At 45.0% G+C, this 19,223-nt stretch overlaps 2 protein-coding genes across 10 annotated transcripts in view; one reads left to right on the top strand and one right to left on the bottom strand.

The window, feature by feature from the left end:
* Nucleotides 1-1,397: 1,397 nt before the first annotated feature.
* Nucleotides 1,398-16,291, top strand: LOC309696959 (uncharacterized protein). Of its 3 annotated transcripts, XM_082518516.1 has the most exons (5): nt 1,398-1,621; nt 5,907-6,054; nt 13,557-13,578; nt 13,727-14,250; nt 15,098-16,291. In XM_082518516.1, exons 1-5 carry the CDS (start codon nt 1,507-1,509, stop codon nt 15,168-15,170), a joined length of 882 nt encoding a protein of 293 aa, XP_082374642.1. In that variant the 5' UTR covers nt 1,398-1,506; the 3' UTR covers nt 15,171-16,291. The 3 variants fall into 3 exon arrangements, with proteins under 3 accessions (XP_082374642.1, XP_082374643.1, XP_082374644.1); XM_082518517.1 differs by lacking the exon at nt 13,557-13,578 and having other exon boundaries at nt 1,402-1,625; XM_082518518.1 differs by lacking the exons at nt 1,398-1,621; nt 13,557-13,578 and adding an exon at nt 3,003-3,583.
* Nucleotides 16,292-16,542: 251 nt separating this feature from the next.
* Nucleotides 16,543-19,223, bottom strand: part of prkcz (protein kinase C, zeta) — a 101,008-nt gene continuing 98,327 nt past the window's right edge. For all 7 annotated transcript variants that reach the window (XM_082518490.1, XM_082518491.1, XM_082518492.1 and 4 more), the window contains one exon: nt 16,543-18,942. In XM_082518490.1, the coding sequence (XP_082374616.1) occupies nt 18,855-18,942 (88 nt within the window). In that variant the 3' untranslated portion in view covers nt 16,543-18,854. The remainder of the gene's footprint in view (nt 18,943-19,223) is intronic.

Raw genomic sequence — 19,223 nt, 5'->3', positions numbered from 1 at the left:
ACCTTACCAGGGAAGCTGAGTGATGTGAGCACCCCCTTATGAAAGATGGGAACCTCCATTTCAGCCTATCCAAAGGCACTGCCCCAGATCGCCATTCAACATTGCACAAGTGTGCCAACTAGGACAGCCCCACAACATCCAAGGCTGAATCTCATTCACCCCAGGGGCCCTGCCAACAAAGAGTTGTTTAACCACCTCAGTGAGCTCGCCCCCCCATTCATGGACGAGTCTTTTTTCTGTCATGCCATGAAATTTGTCCATTTTCTTTCCTGTAGTTTGTGCTTTGCTTCGGTCACGATTAGCAGAGGCAGATCGTGTGAAGTTGAGGTGTGGACCCAAAAGCAGACGCGTGGAACAGAACTTGGTTTTAACAGAAAGCGAGCCGTTTAATAAGGCTGGTAGAAAAAACACAAAACAAAGGGCAAAGGCTAAAAACTGAGTAACCTCAAATTAAACACGAAAACGCCCTGAACATGAAACCTGGAACATAATGACAAGACAGGCGGAAGCAAACTGAACATGTGACACAAGACTGTCAAAGTCAAACAGGAAACACACAGACTTGACATGGTGATGGGAAATAGAAACGGGTGATGAGACACGGGAACAAATACAGAGAACGTGACAGCTAGGTCGAACACAGCTGACAGACTCGAACACTGAAGGTGCGACACCATAACCAACATAGTGGAGAAGACACAGACCTGGGAGGAACCTAAACAGACCTAAACAGGAAACAGAACTAACTGAAGCCTAAACCAGAACATCGTAACACAAAAAGGCATGAAAGGCATGAGTCGAAATGCTAGCTCAAAAGCCCCAGAACCATGACAGCTCCCATGTTTCTGCACACATCCCTGTCTCCACAGTTAGAATGATGTATGCGAGGATGTGGATAACTTTCCATAAGGTGTGTGAAGGTGCTGAAAAATCAAAAAATCTCACATGTATGTTATTCTTCTCTGGGTCTTACTGAGTCAGAGTACTTCTAAACAACATATCTATTACTACCTGTCTCATTAAGTTTTGTAACTTTTCTTTTTATGCCATTAATATTTGTAAAAACAGTATGCTGGTCCAGTCCACTTAAAACACACATGTTCTACAAGTCCCAGCTTAGCCCAGCCCTAAATAGTTAAGACTACTTAATCCGAGGCCAGTGATGTAAGTGCCACAGCGTCAGTGAAGCTTCAAATCCATATTTTTCCCTCTCTCAGTATCTAAAGTAAAGCCAAAGTAGAACATTTTATTATTATTAAAATTCATAAATCTGTGAAATCCACTAAGAAGAAAAGAAATCTTTGAACGAGCCCTGATATCACTTCTGTATCAGTTCGTGCAGGATTTTCACGTGACTGCTCCGTTATCGTTGTAGAATTCTATTGGTTCGAGTTCTCGTGGGAGACGTAGCTGATTGGATGTACTCGAGTGACGTCAGGTTGCGGGATACGGAAGTCGTTGTTAGAATAGCTGGCGGGGAGCTGTGAGTTGTTGTGAAACGCAGATATGGAAGAAAATCACTTGAAGTCCAGACTGAAGCGAAAGAAGTCAACGGTCGAAGCTTCCGGGGGAGCACCGAAGAGGAGCCCGACAACGTCCAGCAACAACCCGGCAAAGAGCGGTGGGTGAGTGTGTTTGCACCGACAACTTTACCTTAAAGGTTGAGAAAACACAATCTGGGCCGTTAACGGTAGTGATGGGCAGATGAAGCTTCATGAAGCACTGAAGCTTTTCATCCAATTGGTTCACCCCAGCGCAAAGCGTCTTGAAGCTTCATTTGCTCTAGTAGGACACCTACTGGACGTGAAAATATTAGTTGGCATGAATTTGAAGAGTGTGGCATTTTTGCACACAGCCTGTAAATGTCAACAACAAAAGGAGTGTGTAAAACATGTATATTGTAGTGATGCAGTATACTGTGTATATTTATACTGGCAGTATGGAACATGATTATTTGGAAATGCTTAAAGTGGAAATGATCATTTACTGTGAGGTGAGGTGTGGTTGGGGTGTGGACAGTGGTTGTGCTTTAGTAACGTTGAGGTATGGACAGCTACACACTGAGGCTTTGAGCCTCAGTCCTGCCTGTTCACATTTTATTCTGTAAAAACTAAATTTTCGATTATGAACTTTTTAGTGGGGAGATTTAATGATTTAACAAATCTTTTAAATCCTTTGTCCTCCACAATGCTAAATGGCTGGGAGTCCTCAATCACCATGCTGACCAGGTCTTCATCTATTTGAGATTGTTCTCCTGAGGAAAGACAATAAAAGCAAAGCACAAATATAAATATCACACACGTAACTTATTACAGTTGTATAATATTGTTATATCATTTAGTAACATTACTGCATGCTACATTATCATGGCATTTGATGGCTCACCTGGTCTTGCTCCACAATCGGTGTTCCCCTTATTCTCATGCAAAGCTCTGTAGTGCCTAAGCATGGATGAGGTGTTGTTGTTATATCCCAGCTCCCTGGCACATAGCAAACACTTCACCTTGTACAAAAGTAAAGACAGCTCAACATAAATTGTATTGCACCATCAGTATTATGAAAATACATCTTCTATAGAAATTTACATACCTTGTTGGGAGGAATAAGATCAAATGTTCCCACACAGGGGAGGACATCCTCCTCTTCGTAGCTGGCTCCATTCTCTCCTGACTTTCTCTCCTCACTCTCATAAACCTCCAAACTGTCACTAACCGCAACTCTCCATCAAACACCCACATTTTGAATGAAGTCTGCAGGGTTTATATCGCTGTCATAGCTCGCGGCAAAGTTTGAACCACTTCCTGAACCAGTCACGTGGTACAGCCGGGCAGCGAGGCTTCGGACGTCATCATTTTCAGCTCCTCCCATAAATGAAGCAACGCAAGCCGAGTAACGCGAATCACTGAACTCTGCTCATTAAAGTATGGAAGCCCGTTTCCGCCACTAAAAAAAAAAAAAAAGGATCCATAACTCAAAATTTCAAGTTATTTTCTCGAAATTTCGAGTTATTATCTCGAAATTTCGACATATTAACTCAAAATTTTGAGAAAAGCAACTCGAAATTTCGAGTTAGCGCTGCCAATCAGTAATCTACGTGAATGACGTCATTTCCATGTTACCCGGAAGCTGAAGCCCTCAGCTACAAATGCTACAGCTAAGCTACTGGTATTACATCCAGTCGTGAATGCACAGATTGCTGAGTGTTTTCAGCCTGGCTTCACAAATGATGAAATCCCTGTGTTATTAGCTGAATCACATGGTGTTACTATCAGCAAACATACTTTAATTTGTTGGGATCCGTTTTTGAGTGCGCGGTCCTGCGCCATATGCTTCCGGGTAACAAGAAAGCGACCTCATTCACGTATATTTTTGATTGGCAGAGCTAACTCGAAATTTTGAGAAAAGTAACTCGAAATTTCGAGTTATATTTCTCGAAATTTCGAGAAATATAACTCGAAATTTCGAGTTATGGATACTAGCTTTTTTTTTTTTTTTAGTGGCGGAAACGGGCTTCCATATTAAAGAGCAACAAAGGCACATTTTTGTTTATGGTCGAAACGGTTCCTGCTGCCTGGAATAAACTGTATGTAGCTACAACCTGGGCCTGTAGGAGAGTCAAACATAAGATGATAATAATGAGAAATATATGATATATGAAAGCTCTTTGAAGTAACCATGCACCGATCCGACTTTTTGCATTTCCGGTACCATAGCTTGGCTTTAGATATGTGTTGATGATGCTGCCAACCTGTTATCAGACTTCAATGACTGAGCGGTCCTCATGGAGGACAGGACTGAGATCTGTTACTGTAACGACAGCAGGCTCCACTCAAACCTTCTTTTACTAACACTCTCAAATTAAACGGAACTAGTCGGGATCCAAGTTAAATGAATGAGTTTTACTAAACAAACAGGCAACAGAATTCCAGTCAGTAAAACGATCTACTTTTGTTTGATTTTTACAGTAAATGTAAATTTCTCCTTCTGTGTTAAATCAAAGTATTTCATAACCACAGAGCTTAAACTCTGCTGTAACGTGATGTGCACCTCCCTGCACCCGAGACTAGGTTTGCACCCCCTATGTTAAAGAGAAGACCCCAGCAATCCCCTCTGAGCAAGCACTGGGCCCTTATGGGGAGGAAGAGTCTGTCTTTTAATGGGAAGAAACCACAGCAAGGCTTGCAGGGAGGGGGATGTGTTGGGGGACAAGGACAAAACAGAAATAAGAGAAGACAGAAGTTATTGACATTGGGGTGGCTGTGGCTCAGGTGGCAAAGCAGGTCAGCCACTAATCAGAAGGTCGGTTCGATCCCAGGCTGCCTCCTGGCTGCATGCCAAATATCCTTGGGCAAGATACTAACCCCATGTTTGCCTACTGGTGGTGGTCAGAGGGCCCGGTGGCGCCAGTGTCCGGCAGCCTCGCCTCTGTCAGTGCCTCTGTCAGTGCCTCTGTCAGTGCTACAATGTATCCCATCACTGTGTGTGAATGGGTGGATGACTGAATGTAGTGTGAAGCGCTTTGGGGTCCTTAGGGACTAGAAAAGCGCTATACAAATGCAGGCCATTTACCTGCATTTGTATGGGTGCGAGTGAATGCTCGCACCCTGAGCCCTGCAGCAGAAGGGCTGGCTCAGGGTCACGTCTGAGCTGCAAGCTTTATCCAAAGAAAGCAAGTTTGGGTGTAATCGTAAAAGTAGAGAGAGGCTCTGAAGGCTTTGCTCCCTGATCTACTTTTAGTCTGAGAGAATTTTACATTACATTCAGAATTTAACAGGAAAACAAAGAAGAGAAGCCAGGGTGGGAAAAATCGTCTGTTTTTCTAGCCCCTGTTTCTGCGTCTAATGTAGCATTATTCTCAGACAGGATATTTCTCGTTTCACAAAGATGATAGATATCAGCCCTGCGTGAAGCACATTTCCTGCTCAAAAACTGCTTTAGAAAACGTCAGTGTTAGTGGAGGTCATCCAGATTATCTGGTTCGACACTGAGGCTTTCAGGGCAGAGAACAATAACAACAATAGTACAGTTTTACAGAAGAAAATTATAGGTGTTTAGGACGTGTCTGTAGTTTAACCAGCTGTCATCTGTGGCTCCATAGACAAAGATAACTAAGTATCAGTTTGTATATTATCATTGGTCACGATTCAAGAAAGAGACAACAGCGACACATTAAGTGTCCTCTCACATCCTGAAGAGCCTCAATACTTCCAAAAAGGTTGTGTTAAAAGGTATTTTTGCATGGCGTGGTTGTGATGTCTATGGATGTCATGTGACAGCTCGTATCCATTTAACTGCTCGAGGCTGAGACATCGGAGCGTGTTGATGTCATCCAGGCATCATTAAACCGGACTGTCTGCTCGATTTCACCGCTGCTGCCTTTGGGGAAAATTTATTTCACTGAAAAAAATATGACTTGTTGTCCTTGTTTATGTTTTAGTTTTGCTGAGTGGAATTCTGGTATTTTATTAGTCTGTTGGGGTTTTTTTTAGTGTCTGATGTGATGGCTGGAGTTTGGTAACCAGTAAAAATTCAACATTTTTAATTGAATTTTCTTTCTAATGGAAACAAACAAAGTAAAAAGGCACACTTACAACTATTTACAGTGAGGTGTTTTTAATGCAGTTAATTAAAAACCAGCTGATGTGAAGCTTTGCTGTGTTATTAAATCTGTTTTGTTTCGTTTGCAGTGTGCACCAGATCAAAGAGCAGCTTCAGAAATAATCTGATTGACTAAAAATTCCTACAGATTGATTGATTAATAAATGGAAAAATAACAAATGTGTGTGGAAACATTCGAGTCAAAGTTGTGTCGTATTTGTTTAGTGATGGTTTGTATGGAGATGCATGCATGAGGAGCGATGTGAGGAGAATGCAGCAGTTCACAGTGTGGATGATCTGCTTCACAGGCCGACGCTTCCTGCAGGAGCGTGGTGGAACAGACAGCAGCTGCTTGCTGTGGAGAGCCTGTGGGCATTCACGCTCCAGGCTACTCTGCCATGCCTGGAGGAGCAGCTCTGGGACCAGGTTCCTGATCTTCCACATGCATCTGCAGCGGTATGTTACTGCATTACACAGCTCCTGCAGGGAATATGATGAAGCTCCCAACAAGACACGAGCACACAAAGTGCCAAATGTTCACAGTTCTAATATTCCAGAGTGTTCCTGCTGTGTACTCTGTATGACAGCGTGTCCACTGGCCTCTGACAGGTGGAGTTTCTCTGTCAGACACAGGAGCCTGTGTGCTGTGATGCTCCTGTGCAACTTGGAGACAACAGGGAGAACATAGTGATGTTGCAAGTTCTCAGTAGGCAGTGTGGAGAAGATGGGGTGGGAATTATCCACCTCAGGGGTTCATTTCAATCATTGTGATATTTTATTGTGATGCATTGCACATTATAGAGATGTCACTATGATACAGTACAAACAAAAAGCCATTTGACGTTAACATCTTCTTTGTCTTGTTTTTCGTTTGATAGTCGCCACTGTCAGAAATTTTTTCTTTTCCCGAGATCTGATGTGTTTTCTTAGTGTTGCTTTCATTTTTTGAGCAGTATATTTCTGTATCCATGTCTTGACCCACTCCTAAATACATCTCAAAGGATGCTGTACTAGATAGGATGTAAAATAAGGCCACCATGTATGAATGTATGAACCCCAAACATGTTTCATTGTGTCAGGAGCATAGAAGTTGTCAGAAAAGACTAACAAGCTTGGTAATTAGGCTGCATCCATAAACTGCATTGTATTGTACTGATGTGTGTCTGTATAGATATAATTTATAAATATATGTGGTAATTGGTTTAAACGAACAGGAGGGGAAGAGAGAGAGAGAGAGAGCCAGGAAGCAAGCAGCCTTCATTGCCAACCCGGAAACGGGCAAAGTGATTGGTTGAAGTGTTCCATAGGGGAAGTGATTGGTGTCCTCCTGGACACTTTGAAGGATGCTGAGGAGGTGATCAAGGCAGCTTGCTCAGCATCTGTTCCAGGCATACAGTGGGGCAAAAAAGTATTTAGTCAGCCACCGATTGTGCAAGTTCCCCCACCTAAAATGATGACAGAGGTCAGTAATTTGCACCAGAGGTACACTTCAACTGTGAGAGACAGAATGTGAAAAAAAAAAATCCATGAATCCACATGGTAGGATTTGTAAAGAATTTATTCGTAAATCAGGGTGGAAAATAAGTATTTGGTCAATAACAAAAATACAACTCAATACTTTGTAACATAACCTTTGTTGGCAATAACAGAGGTCAAACGTTTACTATAGGTCTTTACCAGGTTTGCACACACAGTAGCTGGTATTTTGGCCCATTCCTCCATGCAGCTCTTCTCGAGAGCAGTGATGTTTTGGGGCTGTCGCCGAGCAACACGGACTTTCAACTCCCGCCACAGCTTTTCTATGGGGTTGAGGTCTGGAGACTGGCTAGGCCACTCCAGGACTTTCAAATGCTTCTTACGGAGCCACTCCTTTGTTGCCCGGGCGGTGTGTTTTGGATCATTGTCATGTTGGAAGACCCAGCCTCGTTTCATCTTCAAAGTTCTCACTGATGGAAGGAGGTTTTGGCTCAAAATCTCACGATACATGGCCCCATTCATTCTGTCCTTAACACGGATCAGTCGTCCTGTCCCCTTGGCAGAAAAACAGCCCCATAGCATGATGTTTCCACCCCCATGCTTCACAGTAGGTATGGTGTTCTTGGGATGCAACTCAGTATTCTTCTTCCTCCAAACACGACGAGTTGAGTTTATACCAAAAAGTTCTACTTTGGTTTCATCTGACCACATGACATTCTCCCAATCCTCTGCTGTATCATCCATGTGCTCTCTGGCAAACTTCAGACGGGCCTGGACATGCACTGGCTTCAGCAGCGGAACACGTCTGGCACTGCGGGATTTGATTCCCTGCCGTTGTAGTGTGTTACTGATGGTGACCTTTGTTACTTTGGTCCCAGCTCTCTGCAGGTCATTCACCAGGTCCCCCCGTGTGGTTCTGGGATCTTTGCTCACCGTTCTCATGATCATTTTGACCCCACGGGATGAGATCTTGCGTGGAGCCCCAGATCGTGGGAGATTATCAGTGGTCTTGTATGTCTTCCATTTTCTGATGATTGCTCCCACAGTTGATTTTTTCACACCAAGCTGCTTGCCTATTGTAGATTCACTCTTCCCAGTCTGGTGCAGGTCTACAATACTTTTCCTGGTGTCCTTCGAAAGCTCTTTGGTCTTGGCCATGGCGGCGTTTGGAGTCTGACTGTTTGAGGCTGTGGACAGGTGTCTTTTATACAGATGATGAGTTCAAACAGGTGCCATTCATACAGGTAACGAGTGGGGGACATAAAAGCTTCTTACAGAAGACGTTACAGGTCTGTGAGAGCCAGAGATTTTCCTTGTTTGAGGTGACCAAATACTTATTTTCCACCCTGATTTACGAATAAATTCTTTACAAATCCTACCATGTGGATTCATGGATATTTTTTTTCACATTCTGTCTCTCACAGTTGAAGTGTACCTCTGGTGCAAATTACTGACCTCTGTCATCATTTTAAGTGGGGGAACTTGCACAATCGGTGGCTGACTAAATACTTTTTTGCCCCACTGTATGTTAGGTCTACAAATGTTGCCCAGAGCTTTTTCAGCATGTATGGAAGACCTTAAAGATGACTTGATGGGAAGGTCAGCAACCAGTGGAGGAGGTTTAGATTCCCAAAGAGAGGAACTCATCCAGTTTGGGCAATATTGCTGTTGAGTGTTGGAAGGAGGATGTTTTTAAGCACTGTATTATGAAAACTGAATTTTTCCAAGAACAACTATATCAACCCCTTTATTGAAAAGTGTGGGATTCCTGGTTGTGTATGAAGTTGATTAGGGGGTGGTTCTCGTACACCAAGAGTCAGATTAAAATGCTAAATCTATTCAAATGTTCAAAAGGTCCAATCAGTGAAGTTAAAGGATGGATGATAGCTTATATTAAAGCTGCTGTGCCCCTTCCTTCCAAAGTATAGTAACACTTGTTACCAGGGGGAAACTACACCCCTGACTTTGAGAAACACCAGGCACTAAACATCCTTAGTTCAGCTGTAAAGTTGGACATCAGAAGATGGAGGACCTGCAGAGCTGCTCTCCAGGGTGGCCGTTAGAGCAAGCACACAAACCAACCTCTCTGAGGTAATTACTTTAATAAACTGGTTTTCAAGAGTTTCAGATTATTCAATTAACTGGCCAAAATCTACAGTTCTCCCCATTAACTGCTCCTTCCATAATTCTTCCTCTGCCCCACTGCAATCCGGAAATATTAAATATTTAGGTATTAATATCTCTCCTAAGCTTTCAGACTTAACTAAACTAAACCACATCCCACTTCTAAAGAAAGTAGAAGGCGATCTGACTAGATGGAAATCTTTACCCATATCACTCATGGGAAGGGTCGCCACTATAAAAATGATGATCTTGCCAAAAATAAATTACTTATTTTTGATGATCCCTAACAAACCATCACAAGATTGGTTCAGATCTCTGGATTCATATATTTCCAAATTCCTTTGGAAAGATAAACCCCCGCGTATTAGCTTAAAAACGCTACAAAGAACCAAGGATAGAGGAGGATTAGATCTGCCTAATTTTCACCAATACTTCTTAGCCAACAGGCTTCAGTTCATCTCAGAATGGTTAAAACATACCTTCTTAGTTGAGCCCTGGCTAGATGTTGAACAGGCACTATGCAAGGATCTAGAGATTTCAGACCTACCATTTATTAGCTCAAACATCAAAAGACATGAATGCTTTAAAAGTATCAACATCAGCTTTTCTCTAACAGCATGGTGGGAGTTTCTAAAAATAACGGAGTCTTCATTAATCCCATGCAAACGTACACCTATCTGGAATAACCCTGACATATTACAAAACAATAATATGATTAATTTCCCAGAATGGAGTTGTAAAGGAATTAAATACTTAGAACATATATTAGAGGGAACAGAATTTATTCCATTTGACAGACTAGTTGAACAATATGGGATCAACAAGACAAGGTTTTTAGAATATCAACAAATTAAATCCATAGTAAAAAAGAAATTTAACCTCAGTCAAGTTGAATTACAAACACCACTAAGTGCGGCACATTTTCTTACTCTTAAATCCCCCAAATTATTATCTAAAATATACAGAACACTTTCTAAATTAGATGAATCAATATCCCTTCCTACTGCAAAGTGGGAAGCAGATTTATCAGTCAACCTAGACCAAAACTTCTGGTCTCAGATTTGCTTAAAAACTTTTAAATTAATTAAAAATCCCAGTCTGCAATTAATACAATACAAAATACTTCATAGAGTGCACTATACAGGTCATCGGATGTTTAAGATGGGCTTTACATCTTCCAACAACTGCTCACACTGTCAAGGCAATACACCAGACAATTACATCCACGCTCTTTGGTTCTGTCCACCAGTGCAAAAGTTTTGGCGCGAGATATGTGAAGACTTATCAAAATGTCTGAAATGTAACATTCCAACCTCCCCCTTAGTGTGTTTGTTGGGCAGCTTAGATAATGTCACTTCAGAAAAGAATATAGCCCATATGATCTTCACTGCCCTATGCATAGCCAAGAAAACAGTCCTCATGAACTGGAAAAATAAAAATAATCTTAATTCTAACCAATATAGAAATTATCTATTAGATTACATTAGTCTTGACACAGCCTCTGCCACCACATCAGATCAATTGCTCTGGGCCCCTTTTATCAGCTCCATCACCTAGTGGGGGTGGGGGGTCATAGTTTGGTCCCGCCTTCACTGTTGTGATTGGTGAGGGGGTAGGGACAGGCTTAGGGCGTCGGGGGGTTCCCCGGAGGCATCTTCCTTGGGGGGCTCAACCCGGGGTAGCGGTCACGTCCGGTTGAGGGCTCTGTTGGCTCTCAGGTGACTGTTTCCTCGCGGCTGCGTGCAGCGGGGCTAGGGGAGGGTCTGTGCTGACGGACGTGGGTTACTGACCTGGCAACCTGGCTGCCCCTGGGTGGGTCCGGGATGGGCGTGAGGTTCTGGGGGTGCTCCGTCTCTGGGCTGGGGCCCGGGCCGGGCCTCGGGGGCTCGGGTCCTGGTTGGTGTGTTGCCGGGGTTGTGGGCGGGTGGGTGCATGGGGGCCCGGCCCTGGAGCAGGGTGCCGCCGGTGCATCGCGCTGCCTGGGGGGCTCTTCAACTGGTGGGGGGGATGGTCACATCTGGCAGGAGCTTTCTTCGCTCAGGAACTCTCTGCAGGAGGGGGAGATACAGGAGAGGTGGAGGAAGATCTCAGCCTGGGCGTTTACCGTCTTATGTAGTCTGGAAGATGTGTGGTTGGTGGGGTGGGTGCAGTTTTCTCTGTGGTGGGGTTGGGTGGACTGTCCAGGGCTCTGTGGAGCCGGGGGGCGCTACTGCACTGGGCCCCGGTCTGATGGGCCTGGGCCCCCCTTCCCTGGCGGGTCGCGGAGGGTGGGAGTGCCTACTGGGGTCAGCGGGGGAGCTGGCCCCAGGGAGGGGTTACCTGCCCCTCCCTTCCTTCCCTCCCCATCTCCAGCTGCCTCCCTCTTCCCGCTCCTCCACAATCACCCACACATGCAGGGCCTTGGAGTGGGGGTATGTCACCAGGGTGCAGAGGAGGCTACCCCCCCCCCTGTCCCCTTCTGGCTGCCTCTGCCTCAATTTTATCCCACAACTTAGACATTCACATTATTCACACTCTCATTACACATACATATAGGATCTTGGGGGTGGGCACAATCACGGAGTCCAAATCACCATCTGGGTGTATACCTCACCCCTGACCTCGTTGCCCACCTCTCAATTTTAAATACACTTAGTCATTGAGGGCTAGCAGGAGGGACCATGCGCTTACCTGCTGCTCCTTGGCAGGTAGCTCCATGCCCTCCTGGGTTTTAATTGCACCTTAGAACACATATGCATCAACACTACAATGAGCGGGTGGAGGGAGGTTTGGAGTCTTCTCCCACCCCCATTCTCTGCGGCCTGCTGGAGCGGGGGGGCTAGTAGGGGGAGTTGGCCGTCCGACTGCGGTCTGGGGTGTGGGGCCTCCCTGCTGCTGCGGAGTCGGGGTGGTCTGCCTCTCCCCACCGCAGGGAAAAGGGTAACACCACCTGGGTCTGGGTGCAATTCCCCCCTCCAGGGGCAAGGGTACCTAGACCCGGTTTGTAGAGTACGCTTGGGGAGTGTGATTGTGTGTACAGCGTCTCTTTATGTCTGTCTCCACGTTGGTTGAGTGTGGAGTGAGTGCATATGAGAGCATGAGGGTGGGAATGGATGTTTGTGTCTGTGTGTGCCTGTATGTCTGTGTCTATATGTCAGGTTGGGTATCAGACGCCACCTCTCTGGGGACACCTCAGGCCCTCCAAGGTTTGGAGGCCTATCTCCACCCACCACCACTTCCCCTGCCGGTGGCGGACTCCCTCAGGTGTCGGTGTGTTGGTGGTTCTTTGTGTCTGGGGGTGGGCGTCCGGGTACACACCGGCTCACTCCTTGGCGGCCGCTTGTCGGGGCCTGGGGCCTGGGGCTCGCTCGGGCCCCTTTGGAGGTGGGGTGCCCCCGGCCTCTCGGCCTAGGGCTCGGTCACTCAGGCGCAGCTGGGGGCCGGCGGAGCTCACGGGCGCGTCACTGCAACCCCCCCTGGCTTCTGCTCCGCGGCTGCTGAGTGAGCCCTCATCTGGGACTCTCCTCAGCTCTTACTGGAACAGTGGCGCGGCTGCCCCTCTGTTGGTCTTCCATGGTCTCTTGTGTTCTGGGGGCCTCTGGATGTCTGGAGTTTTGATCTCCTCCATACCCGTTTCACACCCTGGAGGACGGGGCTGTGGCCCCCCCACACTCCCTAGCAGATCATTACATGGAGAAACCTTTGGAATGCAAGCATGCTGATCCACACAGGTATGCACACATGGGTATTCACAGACGCGGACTAAAGCTTTCTTGGCTGCTGCCTCAAAGCACACTGTGCGCTGTCTATCTTGCGTGCTGCACAATATCGTTTATTACTTAGTAAATACTGATATCTATGACTAGCTAGTTTATTGTGATGGTGCTTTGTTTTCTCTATTATTATGTTGCTCTTTGTTGTTTGCTGTCTCCTCTGTTTGTTTGTTTGTTTGTTTGTTTGTTTGTTTTTTCTCCATACAGGTGACCCAGGAGTTTTTTTTTTTTTTTTTTTGTCTCTCTTCCCCCCCCTTCTCACCGTCTCTTCTCCCCTTGGGTTTTCTTTCTTTCTCTCCCCCTCTCTCTCTCATTCATTCCCCCTGTCCTATTTATTAAAAAAAAAAAAAAAAAAAAAAAAAAAAGAGCAAGCGTATTTGTTTGGCACTTCTGTCTCATTTTTGAGCCCTTGAGGTTGACCCAACACTTAGTTAAACACTGACACTATAGAATAAAGTCTTTTTTTTCCTTTTTGAAGGGGATATAGGGAAATGTAACTTCTTTTGTAGATCATGATGAAACTAATATCTTTGGACTTTTGGTTGGTTAAAACATTCAAAATGACACCTAAACAACTAATTGTAATTTTTTTTTCTATAATGTTAGAGCTGCTGGCCTATTTCCATTGGTGAGGAACATTTACATGACACACACACACACCTGTGTATTCATGTAATCATCCAAAGATCAACTGTCCACAGCACGCTCCGCATGACTGGCTGAAGTTCCACACACCCGTTGTCAGACCCTTATTCCTGTTTTCTCCTTGTTTTTAGAGACCTGCGGGACTTTGGGTGGAGGAACAGGGGTGGTGCGACCTCAGCAGTGAGGTTTCTACCTTCCCTGAACCGTCTCATCTTTCTCTGAGACCGTCACAGATCCCAGATCCTGTCGGGCTCAGCTCCTCCCCGGAGGACCCCACAGCACACACCAGCACGGTGCCAGAGCCACCTGTCAGAGGCCCGTGCTCCCACAGCATGGAGAGCTCCACTCACTCTCCTCAAACCCTCAGCAAAACACGGCGGCCGTCCCTGCACAGCTGGGTGGAGGCGCTGCCATCACCAGGATTTTCCAGTGCTGGGAAGGAAGAGGGGAGGAAAGCGACTGGACCAGTCAGTAGGAAGCTTCCAACATACTGGGTGAAGGTATCTGACAGAGTTCCTCTGCAGAATGAGGTCGAAGCTAAAAAGGAAGAGGAGGTGCAGGGGTGCGGCAAAAAAGATGGAGGAAGAGGAGCAGATGGAGGAGCAGGGGGAGGACTGCAGAGTTGTCCCATGTGTCTCCAAGTGTTCCCTGCTGGGTAAGAACTGATTGGGTGTTTTCTTTCTTCATTCACATCAGCATAGGGACTTTTTTCCTTTGTGCGTTGTTGCTGATTTTTGTTAATTTATTTTTTAATGATTCTTTATGACATCAGTGACCAGCCAGATGGCATCCAGCTGAAGCTGGTCACCAGTTAGATGTTTTCAGTGTGTGTAGCTCTTGTTAGTTAAATGGATAACGACAAGTAAACAAACTAGTTTAAGTTTTAGAGTCGGGGTGTCAAACTCAAATACACAATGGGCCAAAATTCAAAACTGGAACAAAGTCGCGGGCTAACGTTAATATTTATTGAAATATATTTATTCCTTCAGATATAAGAATGAATCTTTTCTTATGGACTCAAACAAGTTTTGCTGAAAAACTGAATATGGAACAAGCAAAGCTTAATACTAGACAATATATATATTAGCTGTATAATACCAGTAGGCCAGCTCTAATAGTAATTTAAATTTTGCCCGCGGGCCAGAGTTTGACACCTATGTTCTAGAGGTTTAAAAGTGACAGCATCACAAAGCTGACTGCCCAGCCTCCAAAGGATCAACATTACCTTACAGCAGAACTTCCATATATGTTTTTATTGTGCAGGTCTTGCATAGCATCATCCCGTGACCTCTGCTTTCATGTCAGAATCAACATGACATAATTACATAAATATAAAAATGTTTATATGCTGTCTGAGGTGCAGTGCAGTTTCAGCACAAGGTCCAAACAAACAGTTGTCCAGATTCTGCTGCATAAGTGGTGCCCACAGATGGAGAGGTCCAGGGTTCAGTCAGGTCCAGTTCACCACATCCAGTACAGTCTAGTTGTTCTTGGTTCTCCAGGTTCACCCAGATGGACTGCGATGGTCACCTGGCCCACTGTCTGTCTGAAATGAATGTGGACATGACCTGGTAAGCTGAATCGATGCCGACGGTCTACAAGGCGCCCGGTTGCTGCTCCGGGGTCGTATCGCACGGAGGACGACGGTGCAGACAGCAGCCTGTGCAGAGAACTCTGCTGACTGAGCTGCAGTGAGATGAGGAAACTTCTTCGGTGCACGAGCACACCATGTTTTCATGGCTGATTAGTCGTACTGAGTGTACACTTTACTTTAAAACTCAGTAACAGACACTGTGACCTGTGTGTCTTTTTTTTCTTGTAAAAGTAACTGTAATCTTTATTAGCTTTGAGTTCAAGATGATCCAGTCGGCTTCATTCATGACGGCACTGCAGTGCACGTACACCCACACAAGTAGAGCTGTGCTCGCAAGGTCACCCACCCTGGTATACGCTGCAGCTATCTAATGCAGTTCTACAATGTCACGTTCTTCATTTCTCTGCATTGATGGTGTGACTGCAGTGTAACACATGAGCCTGACTATTCTCATTCAGTCCTGATTCTTGCTGCCTGGATTTCCAGCTGCTGTATCTATAGTCCCAGGGAGCAGATGCAAGCAGTGCTTTTACTGGACAAATGTACATGATGTATGATCCTTACTGCTCTTTTTGCATTGTGCATATGTTTTGTGGGGAACATCCAGAGTTCACCACAATAATATAAATATGGCAGTAACAGTGTGTGCAGTCTTTCATTGGTTAGGATGAGCCTTGGTTTTCCCAAAATCCCGACGGTGTTTGCCATCTCGTTACACACCTGTTTGTTATGTGGTTCCCATATAGGAAAGACCTTTTCAGTGGATACCTTATCAACATCTAGTTCCACATTTATATACATTTCTCAATTTAATTTACAAACAACATAAATTTGGTTTGGGATAAATTCAAAGAGAACTTCTTTTTGATCAAACCAACATTTATCAGTTTCTTCACTGACAACCTCCAAGAACGGCTGTATCATGTGCAACACAACAAACCTCAGTATGTCTGTCACTCTACACATGTCAGTGATACACACAGGAAACAGTCTGGGACCCAATACTGAACCTTGTGGGACACCACAGCTAATGTTCAACCACTTATGCAAACCTGCCTTTTCACAAAAGGCAGATCTTAATAAATAAATAATATAATACTCAGATTATTTGTCTAATATTAAATTATTTGTTAAATCAGGAAGGGGCAAATCATTTTTCACCGAGTGTGACTGAGCCCAGTATCGTTAGGTTCAGGGTGACTGTGCTTCTCTGCATGAACAGAGCTGAGGGCTGATCAGAGGAGCTGTATGAGCCCAAGTGTTCACTCGCATAGAAATCTATAGCATCTGCACAGATCTTCCTGCTGTTGTCGGCACAAATAAAGGACGTCAGTGAGAGAAAAAAGGACTCGGTTCACAGAAAACCAGTTTGATTTTTAATAATTACACATATTTACAAAGATGCGATGAAGCTAAATGAAGCAGACCTGGCCAGCATTATGTAAAAGCAGAACTGTAGTTCAATAATCCTTCATGGGGTTTGAGCGGCCTTCATGTTCTGTAAGGTGGAGTCAAGAGCTTCCAGTTTATCCATTGGTCCCTTAAGGGGAAAAACAGCATCACTAATGTATCACCTGTGTGCAGGTAATAAAATACAGTCTGTGAGATGGAGTGTCGGGGTTGGAGGAGGAGGATGCTTCTTTAGATTAGAGGTGTGTATTTTCATTGTGACTGGAACTTCATTACGCCGTCTCCCTGCCTGTACAGGGCCTGCAGCTAATTGAGGCCCTGTGACTGATCAGCTAATTAATCCTATTATGAGGGTATTAAATTAGCGTGGGTCAAGTTTAATCACAAACAGCTAACTGAGAGCTTCTCCTCCCTCAGAAGAACATGTATGCAGATACACACAGCCTGCATCAGAAGCACTGAGTTGTGTTGGAGACATGAATGTGTGCTCACTGATGTCCCAGCATTAAAACATCAAAGCTTCAGTTAGGTACTGATATGTTGCTTGCTGTGTATAAAAGGAGGCAGTATACAGAGTTAAAGTGTCCTGAAAACTTCATTATATAGTAAAGACAAACTCATGGCTTCGTACTGGTTTTATAGCTGTTGTGCACCAGCAGCTGCATGATGGAGGGCATGAATTATAATAGTGACCTAATCCTCCAACCCCTGACTAACACTCATCCACAACATTACAGCTGAGACTGGGAATGACCCACTTTTCTTTCTTTAGCGCCCCAGCAGTTGTCTCAGGGCACTTTTTTACAGTATCTCTAGTACTGTAGGCATAGTCCTCAACAATCAGATGATCCTCTATAAACAGAGCTTGGCAACAGTAGGGAGGAAGAACGCCTGTTTAATGGGAACAGACCTCTGCCAGAACCAGGCTCAGGGAGGGCGGCCTTTGCTGAGATTGACTGGGCGTCGAGACAAACTCCAAAGTAACACACCTGGAATTTAACCCAAAAAAGCTTTGTTCCCCCACACAGGGAAGACCCACTAATGTCTGTGAAAACCACGGAAAAGCTCTCATGGCTTTTCTGCTGTTCTCCCATTTCATTTAGACTTGCAAACAGATTTCCAGCTGTCGTTGCAGCAGGTCACTGTAGACATGGAACCACACAGTGAGCACATAAAGGAAACGGTGACCAGTTTCCCCCAGCAGGTCACACAGATGGTCACGCAGCAGCACCTGGTGAGGAGGAACCCAAAGCTGCATTTACTGTGGAAGCTGAAGCCAACGTCTGACAGCAGGCATGGGCCAAGTCTGTCTGCTGCTCCTCACCTATGTGACGATAACGCGGACCTTCACTGGGAAATATTACAATTACACATGTGTAAGGAAAGAGGTCAGGTCTCCTCCCAGCTGCTTGTGTCAATTACACATTCACAGGAAATGTTGATTATTTGAACGATTCGTTAAAAATAAGGTGGTTTGTTTGTGTGTGGGGACTGAGGCAGCTTAGCGAGCTCCATACGCTGGACGAGAGTTCGGACATACCCTGGCAGAGTTTCAGCTGCGTTACCTGCTGCAGCCGTAACAGGTGAACAGATAGAGGTGCAGTCAGAGACACGGGAAATCATTTGATCTTTGAGGCACTTCTTAAATAAAAAGTTGTCACCCCCTTGTTTGTGAAAACAACAGAACACAAAGAAAAGTTTGTAGTTATGGAGGAACATGTGCCGCTTGCATCAATAAAAGGCATCATCAATTTTGGATTCACTAGCTACATCATAATACACAATAACAACATTTTCTCCTTTGTCATTGTACATTCTTGTGTGTGTGAGGCGTGGCCCCCCTACCAAGATAGAAAAAAAAAGAAGAATAAAAAATTGCACGTAAAATTATTTAAAGTTGTTCCGTAGAGCCGTCGTATTCATCCAGGGCGTGAGATGGGCTGAAACGTGTTGATGGTGGCAGGCACAGAATGAAACGCTCACACAGCCAGTCCTGCTCTGACACGAGGATGGACTGACAGGGACAACAGGACCAAACAAAGAAAAGGAGAAGACAGCATAAAGTCAGGGAATGTTCCTGTAGTCCGGCGTCCGGCTCCCCAGGGAAAAACTCTCCCTCCTCCCGTTTGCCTTGTGGACAGGTCCAGGGGGAACTTCCTCCTTGTTGTCGCCTTTCTGAGTTGAGTTGGCTTGCAAGTTTGTTTGTTTGTTTCTGTTTTTGAACAGCAGCTCGGAGGAGGACGCTGGTTTCTCCTTCATACAGACTCTTCTGTGGCTAGCAGCAGGGGGTTGATGTATTCAAATCCCTCAAACTCGGACTGGTCTATTCTCTTGATGACGTCCCTGAGGAGAGAAGGATGGAAAGAACAATTAGAGGACTTGTTTTACCACAGAGCTACTGAGAGTAAACCAGGTTTGCTCCTGGCGTCTCTCAGGTGAGCGTCACCACATCTTTTTCCAGGTTTGGAATCTAAAGGAAGTAAAATGATGTTTTTTGGAGGGGTGGGGGAATGTCCATGTTGAATTGCAGACCATTGTTTAGAACATTTTCAGGCTCTGTACCCACTGAGTTATGGTTCTGTTTTCATTTTCTTGGCAATCAGTGCAGGTATCAGTAGAACGTA

The sequence above is a fragment of the Aulonocara stuartgranti genome (genome assembly GCF_965226115.1).
Source record: "Aulonocara stuartgranti genome assembly, chromosome: 20".
NCBI lineage: Eukaryota > Metazoa > Chordata > Actinopteri > Cichliformes > Cichlidae > Aulonocara > Aulonocara stuartgranti.
Note: the sequence above shows the minus strand (reverse complement) of the source record. Positions and strands in the feature narration are given on the sequence as shown.